This window comes from Bos javanicus, chromosome 24 (genome assembly GCF_032452875.1).
Source record: "Bos javanicus breed banteng chromosome 24, ARS-OSU_banteng_1.0, whole genome shotgun sequence".
In the NCBI taxonomy this organism is placed as follows: domain Eukaryota; kingdom Metazoa; phylum Chordata; class Mammalia; order Artiodactyla; family Bovidae; genus Bos; species Bos javanicus.
This window is the reverse complement of record NC_083891.1, coordinates 23267595-23287560: the sequence shown is the minus strand read 5'-3', so window position 1 is coordinate 23287560 and position 19966 is coordinate 23267595. Positions and strand designations below refer to the sequence as shown.

The following is a 19966-nucleotide window of genomic DNA, read 5'->3' as shown; positions in this document are numbered from 1 at the left end:
CTGAGGGCTCCTATATATCAAGTCCAGAATGCACTATTATGTTTTCTTAAATAACAGAACTAGCACCAAAACCAAGAAGAAATAACATGGAATATTACCAGAGAAGTGATTTAGTGAGAAGTTTGATCTTGATGCAGGAATCTCACTGGACTTTCAACTTAATTCTTTCATTAGAAATGCTACTTTGATCTTGCTTGTGTTCAAGGCAAAATGTTAAAGGAAGCTTAAAAACAAATGTGACTGGATTTTTGATATATACAAGTATCATTTTCTTCTTGATGAATAAGTGCAGGTAAGAACTCGTAGAAAATAGCTTTGCATAAACCCCTAAAGAGTCACAGGTAGTTTTCCTTATATTCTTTTGTTGTTCAGTCGCTAAATCATGTCCGATTCTTTGTGACTGTAGCATGCCAGGCTCCTCTGTCCTTCACTATCTCCTGGAGTTTGCTCAAAATCATATCCATTGAGTCAGTGATGTATCTAACCATCTCCTCCTCTGCTGTCCCCTTCTCCTTTTGCCTTCAATCTTTCCCAGCATCAGGATCTTTAACAGGGTATAAATTATACACATTCTTTTAACCAGGTATAAATAAGGGCAAATACAGACTGCTCTGTAGACACTGAGAAGCCATTGGATTGTTGAAGAAAAAAACAGTATTTCTGGACAAGGCAAAGAACAGACAGCACAGGAAAGATGGGGCCTTCTTCCTGAGGATGAGAGATTTTTATAAGAGATGAATCCATTTCAGCAAGGTTAATAGTTAAAGATCAGTTTTGCTACCAAGGTTCTCAGAAAGTCAGAACTACCTCCACCATTATGATAAAGAGGCAAATTACCAATAAAGCGAGTTGAGCTGCTGCAGGGAGTTTTCTCTAGGGCAGACTGCACAAGATCACCGATTTCATCACCTGCTCCGTGGTACCCATGTCAGTATCTGAAGCTCTGATGTCAGCACCACCCAATCCCTAGTAAATATTCATAACTAAGTCTGTCTTTAAAAGTTTTGATCCAAAAATTTTAAGGCATGAAATAAAGATGCACTGAGAGGCTAGGAATATTTCCACTACCAATGAAAGTAAAGTCATTTTTAATAAAGGCTAATGCACAGCTATCTAGAATTCCCAGCTCTGCAGAACCCCTGCAGAGTGCTAGCGACTGAGCTGCTACTGCTGCTGCTAAGTCGCTTCAGTCGTGTCCGACTCTGTGCGACCCACAGATGGCAGCCCACCAGGCTCCGCCGTCCCTGGGATTCTCCAGACAAGAACACTGGAGTGGGTTGCCATTTCCTTCTCTAAAGCGTGAAAGGGAAGTCGCTCAGTTGTGTCTGACTCTTTGTGACCCCATGAATTGCAGCCCATCAGGCTCCTCCGTCCATGGGATTTTCCAGGCAAGAGTACTGGAGTGGGGTGCCATTGCCTTCTCCATAGTAACTGAGAGGCCAATATAGTAACTGAGAGGCCAATATATATTTCTTGAGGCCACTGGGCTCATGGTATTTACCAACTGAGTCATGCCAGACGTCATACATCTCTTTAGGAAGCACAGCCCAATGTGTCAAGCTATTACATTGTCTAATTTCATAATAAATTTGTGACTATCGCTAAATCTCCCTAATACACATAACATTATTGTTTCAGAGTAACTAATGGGTTTTAAAGTGGTTAGATTAAAGAGAAAAGACAAGACAAGGAATGAACAAATTATGAGAAATAAATTATAAAAGTGAATATATTTGGCATAAACTAAGTATGTCAGACTCTTCATTTATCTGCTAAGCCTAAAATAACTGGTTTTAAAAGAAATGATATTAACAAAAATGCAGTCTTTGCAGAGAACCCAGTAAACCATATGTTCCCCTGACTTTGGCACTGAAAAGTGTATCAACATATTTTGATGAATTTCTCTCTCTGAATTCAAACCACCTACTCATATCCTGATATTTATCTACTTGAAATTAATAACATCCTAAGCCAAAGATGTACCTAAAAAAGAAAAAAAAAAACCAACACATTTCTATGCAAATGTGGGAGAATGCTCAATGAAGCCAGAAAACCAAACAGTAAAACAGATTGAGTAATAGGAAGACAAAAAAAAAAAATCAGAAATTAAGACAGTTTCCAGCATCCACCAACCCCCCAAACTCCATTTATATCACCTAAAAGCTTCTCAGATTCAGATTCCCCATCTGTATAAAAGGGAAACCATTTGATCAATAGTCTTCTTAGTTCTTCTGAGAGACCAAAAGCATCCTGCACTGTGTATCATAACTTAGATATACACTGATATACGATTATAGAAGGAAAATACATACACTAAGAAAAAATTTTTTACAGAAGTAACCTTACTCTCAATTTAAGAAAAAATAGATGAAAAGGCATTGACGAAAATCATAATGTTTTTTGAGACATCATAAAAAAGATGAAAATTTTTACAATAGAAATAATAATAATCTATGTGTATAGTTACACATGTTGAAGCTATAGGAAAACATTTACCTCTGATTTCTCATTAGCTGAACTAACATTGCAGCCTGGAAGAGTAGGTATTCCCAAATCACTCATTTGTAACTTTGAAACACCCTATAGCAGATTAGTCTTCAAATTACTTTTTGGCATTAGTTCACATTTAAATATTTTCACATTTAAATAGTAAATCTGAAATGTAGGTGGTAGAGAAAGGAATTATTGCTGAATTGGGGCCTCACCTTTGCCCCGGTACAGATACATTTCATTGTCCCTAGGGTTCCAAAGCTTCCCCAAAATCAGACATTCCACTCTCCTTCCACTCATCTTGACATATATTTAAATGTCAAAAATCCAAATAACTTAATAGAGGGCTTCCCAGTAGCTCAGCAGTAGAGAATCCACCTGCCAATGTAGGAGATGCAGGTTTGATTCCTGTGTCAAGAAGATCCCCCTGGAGAAAAAAAAAAGGCAACTCACTCCAGTACTGCCTGGGAAATCCTATGGACAGAGGAGCCAGGAGGGTTATAGTGCATTGGGTCACAAAGAGATGGACGTGAGTCAGCAAACAACAGCTTAACAGAGCATTTAAAATGTCCACAATCTAACCTTCAACCTAACACTTTCTCCTCTTATGTCTTCCCAAGAATCTCAAGTTTCCCTCACAGGAGGTTACTGTTTTTAATACTCAGGAAACATTCATATTCCATGTGTCTGGAGCATCATTGTTTAGCTTTTTTGTCTCTCAAAATCTCTTTCATTTCTCAAGCTCTGGCTCAAATATTGCCTCCTCTGGGAAGCCCTCCTGGCAAAGTTAGGAGCACTCTCCTCTTGCTTTCACAACAATCTAATCACACCCTTATAATTTCATTTACCATACTGATTTCACTTGTCTTTAATAGAATGTGAGTTTTTAGAGGAAAAATGTTATACTTCATCAAGCTGCGAAGAGAGAGTAAAAATACCAGTTCAGTAGCAAATGGTATAAATAAACCTACTACCTGGTAAAGCCTCAATAAAGGTTCCCCATCCTTGTTGTGTAGGCTCTGTACCAAGCAAAATGTCTTCCATATAAGGAATAATTGCTAAATAAACTACTTCAGGGCTACATAGCACTAATTTTCTTGTATTAATCATATTCTTGGCAGATAAAGGTACATGAAATATTTAAGGAACAACCTAGAACAATTAAAAAACCTTGGGAAAAGAAGAATTTAAAACTTCTACCATGTAGTTATCCTATAAAACTCAATTTGGAAATAAAACACATTTGAAGTCCATCTACATTATTAATCTAATGCTGGAAGAGTACGGATTTGTAAAGCAGTTATCTTGGTATATTCTATACCAACAGAAGACAGGTCAAATATTCTTCCCTACAGAGCAAATAAAAATTTTAGTAAAACTATTTTAACCTTGTTTCTCAAATAATGTATACAAAGAACTCAAATTTTAAATGAGAATAGTAAATATTAATTGTAATTATAAGTGATATTTTATATATCTGTGCATGCTAAGCTGCTTCAGTTGTGTCTGACTCTTTGTGACCCTACAGACTGAAGCCTGCCAGGCTCCTCTGTCCATGGGATTCTTCAGGCAAGAATATTGGGGTGGGTTACCATTTCTTTCTCCAGGGGATCTTACCGACCCAGGGATCAAACTCAGAGCTCCTGCATTTTTGACTAGGGGCATAATTGCTATGGCCATTGACAATTACTTCCTTCTTGCAAAGAAATAAAATTAAACTAAAGGGTCTGGTTAAGTTATTTTTATCTTAAAGCATGCAATTTTTACTTTCAGACTTGGGTGAATTTTAAAACCAAAAAGTAGACAGAAGGTAGAAAAAGATGGAGGGAGAATTCATTTGATATAATGAGTGCAAATCTATGGAAAATTGTGGGTTTTGAACCTCAAAGCCAGTCTCTTCAAAATGGGAGTAACTGAGTTACAAGTTTGTTATCAAGGAATAGATCTGAGAATTTATTATTCTCATTCCTGTATTCAAATCCTAGACTAGTCTATGCATAGCAGTACTTCTCAAAGAGTATTACCACCCCTAGGGGACATATGGAAAACACATATTAGGTGATACAGGAAGTGGGTGGACAAGCTTACAGGAAGTTCTGACATGCTCTCGGCAGTCTCAAATGACTGAGAACTGACTCTGTTCCCACATGAGTTTCAAAAAGTCCTGCTGTTTGCAGGTGAGACCTGAATGGGATTTCCTGAGCCTAAAGTTTAATTTCATTTTAGGCATACAAATGCTTTTGTGCATGCTTTAAAATACACCTTGAATTGTTTCAGGAATACACTACCATGTAAATCAAAGGAGTATTGTGCTATAGTTTGTTTGGAACTTTATCAATAGTTTTACAATGTTTGGAAAGTTCATGTCATAAAGTGTTCTGAGTATCCACGACACACATGTATCAAAGGACAGGTGTAGCTGCTTTTTCCTCACTGGTTTGAGGGACAGGTAGAAGCAGCTGATGACTTTATTGTATCTTCTTGTGTGTGACTGTTTGCAACCCCACGGATGATAGCCCTCCAGGCTCCATGGGATTCTCCAGGGAAGAATACTGGAGTGGGTAGCCATTCCCTTCGCTAGGATATCTTCTCTGACCCAGGGTCTCATGCATTGCAGGTAGATTCTTTAGTGTATGAGCCACCTGGAAAGCTCATTGTGTCTTCTAGTGATGTGGAATCCTCACGTTTCCACACCAAAGCACACGTTGTTAGATTATATATATATATATAAGTGTGTTTGTGTGTTAAGTTGCTTTAGTCCTGTTTGACTCTTTGCGACCCTATGGACTATGGCCTGCCACGCTCCTTAGACCATGGGATTCTCCAGGCAAGAATACTGGAATGGATTGCCGTGCCCTCCTCCAGGATCTTCCTGACCCAGGGATCGAACCCACATTTTTTACATCTCCTTCATTGTCAGGCAGGTTCTTTACCACTAGTGCTACCTGTGAAGCCTGTTAGATTTTGTATTACTAGTTAAATAAATAACACATTTACACATTAAGATCAAGATGTTATGACCATATATTTAAATTGTGAGCATAGACAGTTTCAGTTCAGTTCAGTTGCTCAGTCGTGTCCGACTCTTTGTGACCCCATGGACTGCAGCATGCCAGGCCTCCCTGTCCATCACCAGCTCTTAGAGTTAACCCAAACTGATGTCCATTGAGTTGGTGATGCCATCCAACCATCTCATCTTTTGTTGTCCCCTTCTCCTCCTGCCCTCAATCTTGCCCAGCATCAGGGTTTTTTCAAATGAGTCAGTTCTTCGCATCAGGTAGTTTATATTAACTATAAATTACATTTCAGGATCTAAAAGTGGGGGGCATGTCAAGGCATTAATTGTAAAAATGACATGCTATGTTTGAAAGGTTTAGGAATCATTGATTAAGAATCAAAGATTCCCAGGGACTTTCCTGGGGGTCCAGTGGATAAGACCCCATGCTCTCAATGCAGGGGGCCTGGGTTCAATCCCTGATCAGCAAACTAGATTCCACATGCCACATGTGGAAAAGATCGATGCTTGTAAAGATCCTGCATGTAGCACTGAAGATCAAAGGTCCCTCATGCCACAGCCAAGACTGGGCACAGACAAATGAGTCAGAAAAGAATCAAAGATTCCTAGATTGTTAGAAGTTAAAACAAGCTTTTAATAGGCGTATGGTTATAAAACAAGCAAAAATACTTATTTTTTATAAGAATAAGGTAGAAATTAAGGGCATGCATGGACTGTATGTTTATGAAGAGTTTTAAAAACCTTGCTAGCTTTTGATCCGATTCTCATAATTTATCCTGAAGAAATAATTGGCAAGACATCCTTTTCACAGGAAAATTACGGTAGAAATAATAAAATCAATACTTAATAATTCAGGAAACACTACATGATGGAGTATTAAGTGGCTTTAAAAAGTAATCCATAAATTTACATTTGTTGTTCAGTCACTCAGTCATGTCTGACTCTTTGCAACCCCATGGACTGCAGCACACCAGGCTTCCCTGTCCTTCACCATCTCCCACAGAACTTGCTCAAACTCATGTCCATTGAGTCAGTGATGCCATCCAGGCATCTCATACTCTGTTATCCCCTTCTCCTCCTGCCTTAAAACTTTCCCAGCATCAGGGTCTTTTCTAACGAGTCGGCTCTTCACATCAGATGGCCAAAGGATTCTAGCTTCAGCTTCAGCATCAGTAATTCCAATGAATATTTAGGATTGATTTCCTTTAGGATTGATTGGTTTGATCTCCTTGCAGTCCAAGGGACTCTCAAGAGATTTCTCCAACACCACAGTTCAAAAGCATCGATTCTTTGGTACTCAGCCTTCTTTATGGTCCAACTCTCACATCCATACATGACTACTGGAAAAACCATAAGTTTGACTAGATGGACCTCTGTTGGCAAAGTAACGTTTCTGCTTTTTAATATGCTGTCTAGGTTTGTCAAAGCTTTTCTTTCGAGGAGCAAGCATCTTTTAATTTCATGGTTGCAATCATAGCGATACAGTAAATATTCATAACATTAAACTAAGTGGAAGGATACAGTGTGACACTATTTTGCTTTTTAAAGCAGGGAGCTTTGCATAAAAAGAGTAGTAGAAAGAATCATACTCTAAAACTGAAGAGTGGAACTACTAGTAATTGTATTTCTTCTCTACACATTTCTCTATTTCCTAAATTATCAAAAAATTAGCCTGCAAGTCTGAAAAGTTTTTTTTTTAATGTTACTACTGTACACATGATTTTTTAAAAGGTTTTTGGATATGCACCATTTTTAAAATCTTTCTTGAATCTGTTACAAAACTGCTTCTGTTTTATGTTTTGGTTTTTTGGTCTCCAGGCATGTGGGATCTTAGCTCACTGACCAGGGATCAAACCCACATCCCTTGCATTGGAAGGTGACATCCTAACCACTGGACCTCCAAGGAGGTCCTTTAGCACAATTTTAGAAAGCACAAAGGTTGGATTCAAGTGGGGATCTATCCTGAGCAGCTCCGACCTAAGAATACTAAGCCCCAGTGTCTCCCCTTCATGAAAAGTCATGACAGTTACATAAAACAGGCTTAAAACTCTCCTTAAACAGTGCTGCACCCATGTATATTCCTCCTATTTCTGTTGTTCTTAATATTATTACTAATGAGGAAAATAAGACCTACTACAGTTAGATGTCTTAGGAAGTATATTTTATCTCAATTATTTAAAATTGCATTGTGTTATAGAGGAAATATAATATATTCAAGTAACTATTATACTGTAGGTGGTACTTTGTTTGTCTTACATAGTATATATTCTCCTTTGGATGAAAGGGGCATGCTGAAACATGTTGGAACACTCAAAGATACAGTTTTCTTTCTCCAAAATGCTGTATATAATAAAGATAAATGCTAGAAGTTGATTAAAAGCTGAGGATGACAGAGTAGGGATAGGAGAATGTGGGCTGGAAGCTTGAAACCACAGAAACAGGTTTCAAGCTCTATCTCAGTTACTATCACAATGTCTACATTAAAGCATAAAAGTCTGTTGAAAAATATGACTTTCAATTATGCATTTGTAGAATTTTGTAAATGTTGTCAAAAGGACATGCAGAAGGAAACATGAAAGGAGACCTGCCTGTCTCAGAAACTGTCTTCAATCTGTTGTTTCAGATATTCCCCAAATACATTCACAACAAAATGAAACATTGCCACCACACTTATGTGGCCGAATCTTCCACCTTGAGGGCTACAACTACCTACGTTTCTTTTAATAACATGCCCACTCATTGGTACCCTAACAAAGGAAAGATCATGAAGATGTAACAAGTCACATTCACCAGCACTATAGAGAACAGAGCAGCAGGAACTACAGGCTTACTAAATATTTTTAGGTCTTCGGCCAATGGTTTCCTGCTGGTTTACTAACAAGGACTTTCTGTTTTATAATACATGACTCAGAAGTACATCAGTTTTCAGTATTTTTTCCCCTGCTCTCTCACCTTTTATATCACAAGCAGCTAACGTGTCATTTTCCCTTTACCCCTAGAGTGTTCTTTCCAATAGAGTCAAAGGTGTCACATCACAGTCTACCATTGATTTCCTATCTGTCCCAGTCACCACGAAAACTGTCACCCAATACTCATGCTGCGTTGCCCTTCATGAGGGCTGGATCTTCCAAGGAGGCCCTTGACCATTGGTTTTCTGTATTCTTTCTATAAAACTACAGTTTAACTGAAAGAACTAAACAGGGATAAGAAACAAGGGGACCCTCACACAATAACTTGAGATTTCAATAAGCCTAGGAATAAAATATATGTCATCCTTCAAACAGAGAAGGCAAAGGCACCCCACTCCAGTACTCTTGCCTGGAAAATCCCATGGACGGAGGAGCCTGGTAGGCTGCAGTCCATCGGGTCGCTAACAGTCGGACACGACTGAGCGACTTCACTTTCACTTTTCACTTTCATACATTGGAGAAGGAAATGGCAACCCACTCCAGTGTTCTTGCCTGGAGAATCCCAGGGACAGAGGAACCTGGTGGGCTGCCATTTATGGGGTCGCACAGAGTCAGACACGACTGAAGTGACTTAGCAGCAGCAGCATCCTTCAAAAAGAGTAAAGTACACACAGATGGGAGATAAATGACCAACAAGTGGCTGGTTCTAATCTCTCTCACTTTATGCCTCTGTCTCTCTGGTGAGATGAAGTGTAACTGAAAATACTGAGATGGATTTGTTTTTAAGGAAATGGTAGTGAAATAATGGGCTTCCCAGGTGGCGCTAGTGGTAAAGAACCCACCTGCCAATGCAGGAGATGTAAAAGATGCAGGTTTGATCCCTGGGTCAGGAAGATCCCCTGGAGGAGGGCATGGCAACCCACTCCAGTGTTATTTCCTGGACAGAGGAGCCTGGTGGGATATGGTCCATAGGGTTGCAATGAGTCAGACATGACAGAAGCAACTTAGTGCACACACACACAGTCAAATAATATATAAATAACACAGAAAAAAGACAATCTTTTAATTTGAGCTGTGGCATTGAATTAGACAGGTGAAGTCTGACTCTGCCTATTTTTTTGAATTGCCAAGGTGAGGAAGGATTTCCTAGGTAACATAGAAATACCAGATTTTCATGTTAAAAGAAAATAAATGCTGACCATATTCTGTAATACACTGGGGACTGACCTTAGCCCTGTGCTATCTGACTGCTGACAAGGCAGCAGGCTCCTGCCCTTGCCACTGGCTTGCTTCAGGCTTGAGGCTCCCCCTGCATACACACACTGGATCCTGGGGCAAGGTGGACATATGAAAAAAGTATTTAACACATCCATAGTACCTTTCATGTTCATAGCTCAAAGAGCTTTATAAAGGCCAATTAATTTATCAAGTTTCATAAACTCTGAAGGACACATATAATTACAGCTCTATGCATGGCTAACCAGAGGCAACAAGTAGTCATATGTGTGGATGAACAGGATTTAGATTTTAATTGTCTCATGTTTGAACTTTCAAATACCCACAGAAAGCCAGGGGCACAATGAAGAATTTCTGAGTCACTGGCAAATTCTAAGAATTGTGAGTTAGGTTAAGAACATGCCTAAAAAAGTATGATGTCATTGCCAACACCCAAAAGAACTTTGGTTGTCTCTACTTAGGCAAAGAGTGTTTAGATCCAATTAAGAGAGTCTCCTCCACCACATCTCTATGCTTTGATAAAAATACAGAATCCATTTGATTGAAGCCTTAGTGCTACATGCCAAGTGAAATCTACAGAATTCATAGTAAAGAGAAATAGTTTTATATGTGTACTCTTTATTTTACAGATTAGGCCAACAGGGCTTAAGTGATTTGGCCAAATATTGGTGGATGATCAGGCTTTTGGGATATTGTAAAAGGATATTACAGGCAGTACATAATGTGAATCAGTCATCTAATTTTTATAATGCCTGCATATATGATTGATACTCCATACATGATTCAGGGAGGGCTTCCCAGGTGACCCAGTGGTAAAGAATCTGCCTGCCAATGTAAGAGACACAAGAAACATAGGTTCCATCCCTGGATCAGGAAGATCCCCTGGAGGAGGAAACCCACTCCAGTATTCTGCCTGGGAAGAGTTCATGGGCATAGGAGACTGTCCATGAGGTCAGGAAGAGTCGGACATGACCGAACACGTGCGCGCACACACACCTTTCAGGCAGAGTCTAGAGTGCAGACTGGTGAGGCACGTGCACACTGACAACGAGGAGAATCCTTTCAATCCCAGCATGCTACCACTCTGATTTCTAGAATAATCTTTACTCAAATAGACTTAGGCTGACTTCAGAAAACTCCTATTATACTATTAATGCTTCTTTATAGTTTTATTGATACCAATGCAATGACAGAAAAGCTAGAACATCAATTAAAATAACCTTTCCTAGGCTGAAATTTTTGATGCTTGCCATATGCCAGGCAAATTGCTAAGTACCTAACATAAATCTAACATTCAGGGTTCTCACACACCCCTATTAAGAATAGTACTTTACTGTTATTTTACATATGAGCAAACTGAAACACAGAAAATAGGAATAATTTGATGAAGATCACTCAGGGAATAAGAGTACAGCTGAGAATCAAAATCAGTTGTATTTAACTCCAGAATGTACGATCTTAATCACTATGCTAAACTGGATATTGTATATTGGGCTATAATTTATTTTAAGCAAGATAAATTTTAGAGATATAATCATGACAAAATCTCTACTGCGGATATGTATATGTGAATAAATGTGTTTGGCAAAGAATGAATAGTAAATTCCAAATCAGCATTTATATATATATATATATTTTATCATATGAGGCTAATACCCCATTTTAAATTTAACTAAAGCCTTCATCTTTTGCATTGCTTAGAAGTACTGGTACAAGCCATATTAAGTATAAACACATACAATTAAAATAATATCATTCTAAAACATTTTAAAATATTAAGTCTGGAATGGAAATTTTTTTTTTCTATTTTCTTTGAAACTCATTGGCTCACAGGCAAAACAAAATTGGGCTGACAATTCAGTCTCCTTATCCTAGCCTCAATGAGAAATATGAAACTCCCAGATCATTTGTTGTAAAAATAATTTAAAAGTCAGAATACAGAATATTTTATACATAGCACTTAAACTTATATATTATAATTTAGTCTTTATTATTGATGATTAAGAAAGAGGGCTAGGGAGAAAAGGGAAACAGAGAAAGAAAGACATCCCAGACATGAGAAGGGGAGACAGACAGATGCAGATAAACCAAGAGAAAAACTGAGCAAAACATCAATGAACAATGCACAAAAAATACATCTCTCTCCTACATGAATATATAGCCTTAGAAAAAAGATATAGATAGATGATACTTAATGGTTATACAGTAAATGATTTGTTAATGAGAATGTAAGCCCAGGATGTAGTTTTTAATTATTTTATACCCCATTTTATGACTTTCTAGTCTTCAAGATTATATTGTGTTTTCTGTATTCCCAGCATAACCTATTGAAATTTGGCAGTGGACCAGAGGAAATTAAAGAGATGTTCACTTCCATTTAAAAAGATCATAATCAGGTCACTATCATAAAAGATCAGATAAATTTATGAAATTATTGTAAGTGATCAGTTAGAGCCTCTTATTTAAATAAGTCACTAGATTTCAAATTGGATACTAAAAAGAATTATAGCTCATTCATTTTACAACTGTCCATTTTTCATCAGAGAAAAATTTTGTCATTGCATCTCCACTGGTCTCACAGAGACGTATTTTCAAGTTTCACCTCACATCACACAAAGAAAAGCAATCTCTCTGTGGACTTCAAATCCATTCCAGAGATTTTGCTCTTCCTCATGAATCAGATTAACTTGACCATATTTGCAACAGCTGAGAGTCGCCAGCCCACAAGACTCCTCAGTACCTGCTGTCTGTCCAGGCGCATCCTCTTGGCAGCATTTCTACTCTCGCTCTCACAGGCTGAGGCCAAGATACTCTCAGCAACTGCTGAAGTAAGGTGGGAAGGAATAGGTCGAGACTAAAAGAAAAGAGAGAAAAGAACATGAAAAAATTATTAACAGTATCATTAAGAGACCAACACTACACTCAGAAGATATCATAGGACGTGCAAGAGTATCAATTTATTCCAACTGAACTGATTTTGATAGAAAAAGGAAATGGAAGTTTCAAAGATGAATAATGAGAGCTAGTTAGAGGTTAACATTAGAGATACTACAGATCCATCATTCACTCCCATAGCTCCTTTGTCACAAGTGTTTAATCTGGGCCATTAAGTTTGAACAGGCAGTGGCAAAATTCCTGACTGGGTTTGTAAGGAAAACAAGTCCTTTATTTCTCTTATAACCTACGACAATGCACAAAAAACAAAACAAGAGACGGGGCTGAAACAGTTGGAAAAACTGACAGACACTCTGACCATGCCAAATCATCTTAACATGAAATATTACGGCTATTTACAGGCTAAGTTGTGACACAATTGATACAAATAAAATCCTTTTAAAAAAACTTACTTTAGCTTAAAAACAAAATGAAAATTCAGACCTACAACAATTTTTCTATAACAAAAATTCAGTGTTCTAGACGTGAGATGAGTATGTGCCTACATGTTTTATCTATAAAATATGTGTTAATATCAATAATGTAATGGGTACATATTGGAAATCCATCTTCTATGTAGCTCACATTAAAATTCACTAAACCCCTAAGTTCCTAATTAGGTACAAAGTGTTCGTGATTTTCCGTATCATTCATGATAATCTGAAAAGTTTTCCATTTTCCCCATAATTACATGCAAAATTATCTAACTGAAAGATGAAGTACTTAAAGATACTGAACATTTTTTTAAAAAGTAAGACAAGCAAATGGTAGATAAGAAGATATTAATGCATAAAAATTAAATCAGGTGAGACAGCAAAATATGAAATTACAAAAAAAAAATGTCTTTTAGGAAACTAGCATATGTAATGGCATGCTATCTCAGGTTTTCAAAGCCTCCATCCAAATTACATGTGGATACCACACATATTTACTAGAAGCCACCAAACTCATAACGATCTTTTAAGTATTTTTGTAAATGAATGTGAACATGCCTTTATTGGACTTGATTCATTTTGCTAACTCTGGCATGTCTCATGTGCTTTAGCAAACTGAACCATAGCACTTCTATCTCAAACAATATTCTAAAACAGATAAATACAGACCCACGGTGCTTTAATGGATACTTCTCAGTAGCATTTGTTCAGTGTAGAAAGAGACCAGGCTTTGACCTTGCTTGAACTAGGAAGAAATTTCTGCTGCTACCTCAGCCAACTCCCCCAGGTTTCCAACTCCAAAGTGGCCTCTGCAGGCAAAAGGTAGGAAAGGTATGCAGTACAGTCTCCACTTGCTAACCCTGTAAGATATTGGAAACACTGGCTGGACAACTCTGATAGCAAAGCATTAGGATTCTCGGGATGTGATTTTTCCAACAGAAAGAAAAGAAAGAGGCCCCATAGGTAGCAGGAAGAAAGAAGCAAAAATATTTTGACAAGGAAATTACAAAGCCAGGACTCTATATTGGGAATAGAGAGGGTCAAGTGCGGTAAACATTTAAAATTTTTAAACTGCCATAAAGGATATATACGTAATTTCGAAATGAATATTGCTTCATTTCTTTCTGCACTTGGCTAAATATGGATAAGACAGTCTAGCTCAGAACTGAAAATATATTCAGCTACAAAAATCAGTGTTTCATTAAAAGACGGCCATAGCGTGGCTCGAAATTATACTCTAAACTTCATGGAAATTGGATATTCAATGTTGTCCTGATATACAACTGAACTGATTCAGTTGATATACAACTGAATTATGTTTTGAGGCAAAGGGGTCATAGGAAAAATGGGAAAAAGAACATTCCCTTATTTAAAAAAAATCATTTATTTGACTGTAGCTGGCATTATTCAAATACTAGACGTGAAAGTGCATACCTTTATAAACTATACCTTTCGATACTTCATTTGGTTCTAGACACTGAATTAACAAAAGCAAAGCACAGTATCAGCAGTCTCTATGAAAGTTCTTCATCCATTTCATTTATTCTTTTAACCTGGTATTTCTATTCAAAATTAGAAATATATAATACTACGTGCTATGCTTAGTTGCTCAGTCGTGTCTGACTCTTTGCGACTCCATGGACTATAGCCTGCCAGGCTCCTCATCCACGGAGATTCTCTAAGCAAGAATACTGGAGAGGGTTGTCGTGCCTTCCTCCAGGGGATGTTCCCAACCCAGGGATCAAACCCAGGTCTCCTGCATTGCAGGTGGATTCTTTCCTGTCTGAGCCACCAGGGAAGCCCATATAATACTATGAAGCTTCATCAAGCAGATTAAATTGTAGTAATAAATACATATATCCCTTAAATATATAAAAGTTTGTAGAAAAGAGAGAACACAAGGTAAAACATCTTTTGAAGTAAAATTAGTTGGTAGAATTTCCTCTCAAATTCTTTTTTTTTTTAATATTTAAAATGGGGAAAAAAATAAAATGGGAAATGACTTTTACTAGAAGAGTATATGTTCTTGTGTATAATAACTTATATAGTTTCCTTGTTGAGAAAATGATAGAGTTGGGTTTTTCCCAGATACATTTATTTGGTTTTCTCAGAAACTAGAATAATGTCCTGGCTGAGTAGGACGAGATATTTCTTAAGGTCACTGGGTAACCTATTCATTTCAAGATTTTGGGGAAAAAGTTGACTGCAAGATAAAGCAATCATGTACTCTTTCCTATTAAGAGGAAGCAATGGGTAGAAGCAAAGATATGTGATAAGACACGGCCAGAGGTTAAACAATATAATTTTGAAATTAGAGTTGTTCTGAGTTTATTGTAGAATCATAATCTGATAACTGTAAATGGCCATAGTGATCATTCAATGCAAGTTTCTTTAAACGCTGAAGAAACTTTTCTGCCTAATTCTGAACTGGAAATAGAAGCCAGGTTTCATGTACCACAGTTCTCATCTCTTCCACTCTCCTAAATTCTGTTGTATACTTAGTACTTTTACATAATTCATTATTAATAAAAATATTTTAGGAGAAATGTTTACACATAAACTCTTGGCTCAACTAAAAATAAGCATACCAAAGATAGCTATTTAGACATTTGTTTACAATTATAACTAATAAGCTCATGGGAGAAGGGCAGAATGAATGAATAAAATCTCTATTACGGTTTAAGAGATATATATGTGTTTTTCAAGGAGTTTAAACTATACTAACTAAAGACAAAATATGTGTCTCCGAGGAGAACACCAATCCAGTTCATTCTCATTAATTTTAAGATAAATATTAATAATACCTAACTCATATTGAGTGCTTAGGTGTGGAGGCATTAACACAAGAATCTTAGGTTCATTATCTGATTTCTTCCAAACAACACTTGAGAAAAAAAATATATTACTTATATCACTCTTTTTAAAGAAAACCAAATTAAATCCCTATACAATTTTCCCAAGATCACACAGCTATGATGTGGAAACACTAATATGTAATTCTGATGATACGTTTGGAATAATATTCCTTAGTAAAACTTATTCTCATTTTAAAACTAAGGTCTCAATGAGTTTAAAGAAAACTAGAGCTCTTAAATACTACACATTCTTACAGAGGAATCCCTGTACAGCTAATTCAATTTTGCACTGAAACAAAGAATATATTAGGACCTTCTTAAAGTCCTTATCTTTGAGTGGTCAAAATCCTCGTAAAATGTTTTCCTATTAATTTTTTAAAACCCTTCTTCATTAATAACATGATAAAATGGAACTTAATTCAGTCACAAATTGTAAACTGAAGCAATCTAAATTCACAAGATTTTCATTGTGGAGCAAACAGAAGTTCCAAGAAATTACTATAATACAGGAAACATAATAAAGCTTAGTTTCATGCTCAAAATGAGAATGAGGAGCCAGGCAGAGAAGTTCTTTTTTGTTCTTTTTTTCCTGTAAGGCAATCCTGGCAAACATCCCCTTGGTTCTTAATACTGATGAGCCAGTAGTGAATGCTAATGCTGATCAATACACACAGCATAACTGTATGCTGTGCCCAGCTATACTTTACTAAATATGAAAGAATTCTGCTGATTTTTCCTCCATAATGTAGCTAATATCTATTTCACAACTCAAAAGTACTTAGAACAAGACAATGAGAAGGAAATTAATCAATTGTGTTCCTTATAAAAGCAGTGTTAAGAGAGAAATTTGAAACTATTATTTAGTATGAGTTCTTAGAACCATCTTCGTGGGAATGCTCCTTTGCTTTGCTACATTTAATCACAGAGAGCTTATTCTAAAATCATCTCTTCAGGGTTTTCCTGGCAGTACATTAAGGGCTGTAGTCATGGGTTCTACCAAGGATAAATGCAGAAGACTCCTCCTAACACCAGTAAGACACACAAGCTTCCATTGTAATAACTTGAAATAATAATATTTCAACAAAAAATCAAATGCAAAGAACAGATATTATCAGTAGATAATTTATGGAAAATAATACTTATTGTGATTGAATATAGCTCAGTAAATCTACTATTTGGTGTATATCTTATAAAATTTAAAAATGATTCAAGAATGTGTATAATCATCCACTTTATGTGATCTATACCAAGATTGAGATTTGCTACCTATTTTTTCCTGGATATGAGCTGATCCTAACTAGCCCACACTAATTATCTCTTCATAATTAACTGTCATGCTCAACTGGGATGACTTGATCTATCCTCAGCACTGTCCTTACTGTAATAATTATTTATGCCCAAATCCATAGTGGCTGTTTCATTAAACAGATGGCTAAACAGTCCTGTGGGGCTTTGGGAGTGTAAAAAGTCACATTTTAATTGGGGACTTAGGATGTGATTGCTGTTAGCACAAAGTAAGTGTGTCTTTCCTCATTTATGCATGTAAAACCTACCATACCATTTTTTGGTCTTAAAACTAAAACAATGTTAGAATTCTCTGAACTTCTGCTGTACCCTTAGGATGTGGTAGGATTTTTTTTTTTTTTTGGAAGTTATAAAAAAAGGAAAAGAAATCAAGAATGTAAGCTTATGTTCATGGGAGACTGTGGCAATGCTCTCCATTCGAGTGTTTAAATAGAGCTTAATCAAGTATTAGACAAGCCGGATTAGAGCAACTGTGACATCCACCCAAGATTTTAAGTGAATGAGTTTTTTCAAAGTAATTAAAGCAAGTGATTCAGTAGTCAGAGTGTAGGTAGGTTACATCCTAAATTAAGATGATATCTCCCAAGCTTGTTACTTTATAAAATACATAATTTGACAATTCTGCAGCTTGAATGACATGCACATCCTATCATCCCAAAATGGTATACTCATGCCTCAACACATAACTGTTAGAGTGTAAAAAGTTGCAGCTGCCAAGGTATCCCTTCTTCTGAACAGGCGGCTTCACCTATGGACATCAGTGGGCTAAAGGAAAGTTTAGCAACTATGTAAGACAGACCTGGATTATTACTGTGTAATTGCCTCCTTGCAATCTGCCTGATCACCTTTGCTATTTAATCTCTGTGAGCCTCATTCATTCTGCCAAGTATCGTTATTTTATTTTTATCTTTATGAGTGGCAAAATTGAGCTTCGTCAGCTAGTTATGAACAGGAAAAATAATCTCTGTGTCAGGGAGAAGTAGTTAGAATTCCATGAAGGAAGGCACATAAAGTCACTGATATCTTTACTAGCTTACTGAACAAATATACTTCATGAGCACTTTCTATATTTCAGGTACTGTGCCAAGTCCACATATATGGAGATAAACAAAATCAATACTATCTCTATTATCATAGAGTTCACTTAAGTTAGTACAATGCTTAGCATATAGGGTATAATATACATGCAATAAAGTATGTTCATTACAGACTCACAGTCTTTTATAAGCAATTCTAAAATCCTAAAGTTGTATAAGCTGAAATATTTCATACACTCAGGGCAAACTCAGTTGGCAGAAGAAACTGATTATGAGGATATTTATAATGTTCTTCTTTCTTATTTCTATGAATATTCCTAAGTTTTGCAGCAGAAAGACTAATATACTTGTGTATGGGATGTTTCTCCAGACCCCAGTGTGAGTGTTCAGCAATAAATAGAAGATACACTTTATCATGTCTCCCCAATCAAAAAAGTTCTGAATTCTGGACCACTGATGATCCAAGTTTTTAGATAAGGATGGTGCATGTGGGCTAAAGCAGCAGGTACACTGCCTTGAACTCACTCTGTGGGGTTTCAGTGGACGTGATAAGCAAAGTCCCTTACTGACCTGACTCTGGCCACATGACTTCGTCCTGGACAATCATGGGAGACCATTCCTTTGTTCCCAGTGACTGTTCCAAGAAATGGACATGTGATCCAAATACAGCTAATCCAAGTCCTTTCATGGAAATGGGTACCTGAAGCTGAAAGATGGAAGACTACTCCTGCATTGGGAGTTTTAAGAAGCTTAGGGCTGCTGATGGCAACATTTTCCAACAGGTGGCAAGACTCTGAGAGGTAAAATATTAGGAGAGCAGCAGATCCCTGATGTTTGAGCCCATGGATCCAGCTATGTGAGAATCCTTGGACTTCCCAGTTTGAGAAAAATCTCTTGACCAATTTAAAATGAGTTTTAAAATGTATTTTAAACAAAAATGCTCATTAACCTTCATCTAGGCTTTGATTTCATTATAAGTATTTGATTATGAATTGATAGTCTTTGCTTTGGTCTTAATTTTAGAACACTATTGGCCTTTAACAATGATGTTTCACAAATACCTGGGGAATTGTTAAATTTTATAGTTGAAACTAAAGCCCAATTTAGCTAAATGTCATCTGACAATACATCTGATCAAGATGAGATAAACTAAACTTTCAACTAAAATGACATGTTTTCATTTCTAACTATTTATTAAAATCTCTACTAGGAAACATCTTTTAATCCTGAAGATAAGTGATTATATGTACTTATGGTTACTGTGGATCATGACATATTTTCTCCTCATTTGTGAAACCTAAAACTATATACAAATTCTATTCATACAATTAATATTACTACCTATTCACACTAGTTGCCAAATAGATAAAAATATTTTTTTAAATAGTGTTTCATGAGCTAAAAAGAGGGTTAAAATAAAATGTTATATGACTGCCTTCTTTAGGAAACTAATCCTGCTAAATATTTTGTTATCAGTTATCAGTAGTTTTTAAAATTGAAATGCCAGTTGCAGAATACTGTGAAAGGGTATACGATAAACATTAGCTTATCTCCCAACTGATTTCTACCACAAAGTAGCACATTGTGAATGTCCATTCATCCACTCATCCTTCATTCAACAATTTTAACTCAACTGAATTCAACAGACTAAGCAGCTTTCACAAGCAACTAATTATACTATAGAAGACACAGTGGATGATACAGAGATGAACAAGTTAAGAAGCAGAGTAGTCAAGGAACGTAACTTCTT

At 36.7% G+C, this 19966-nt stretch overlaps 1 protein-coding gene across 9 annotated transcripts in view; it reads right to left on the bottom strand.

Moving 5' to 3' along the window:
• The window catches only part of NOL4 (nucleolar protein 4), a 461126-nt gene that overhangs the window by 98520 nt on the left and 342640 nt on the right, over nucleotides 1-19966 (bottom strand). For all 9 annotated transcript variants that reach the window (XM_061399646.1, XM_061399638.1, XM_061399639.1 and 6 more), the window contains one exon: nucleotides 12392-12505. In XM_061399646.1, coding sequence (XP_061255630.1) covers nucleotides 12392-12505 — 114 coding nt within the window. The remainder of the gene's footprint in view (nucleotides 1-12391; nucleotides 12506-19966) is intronic.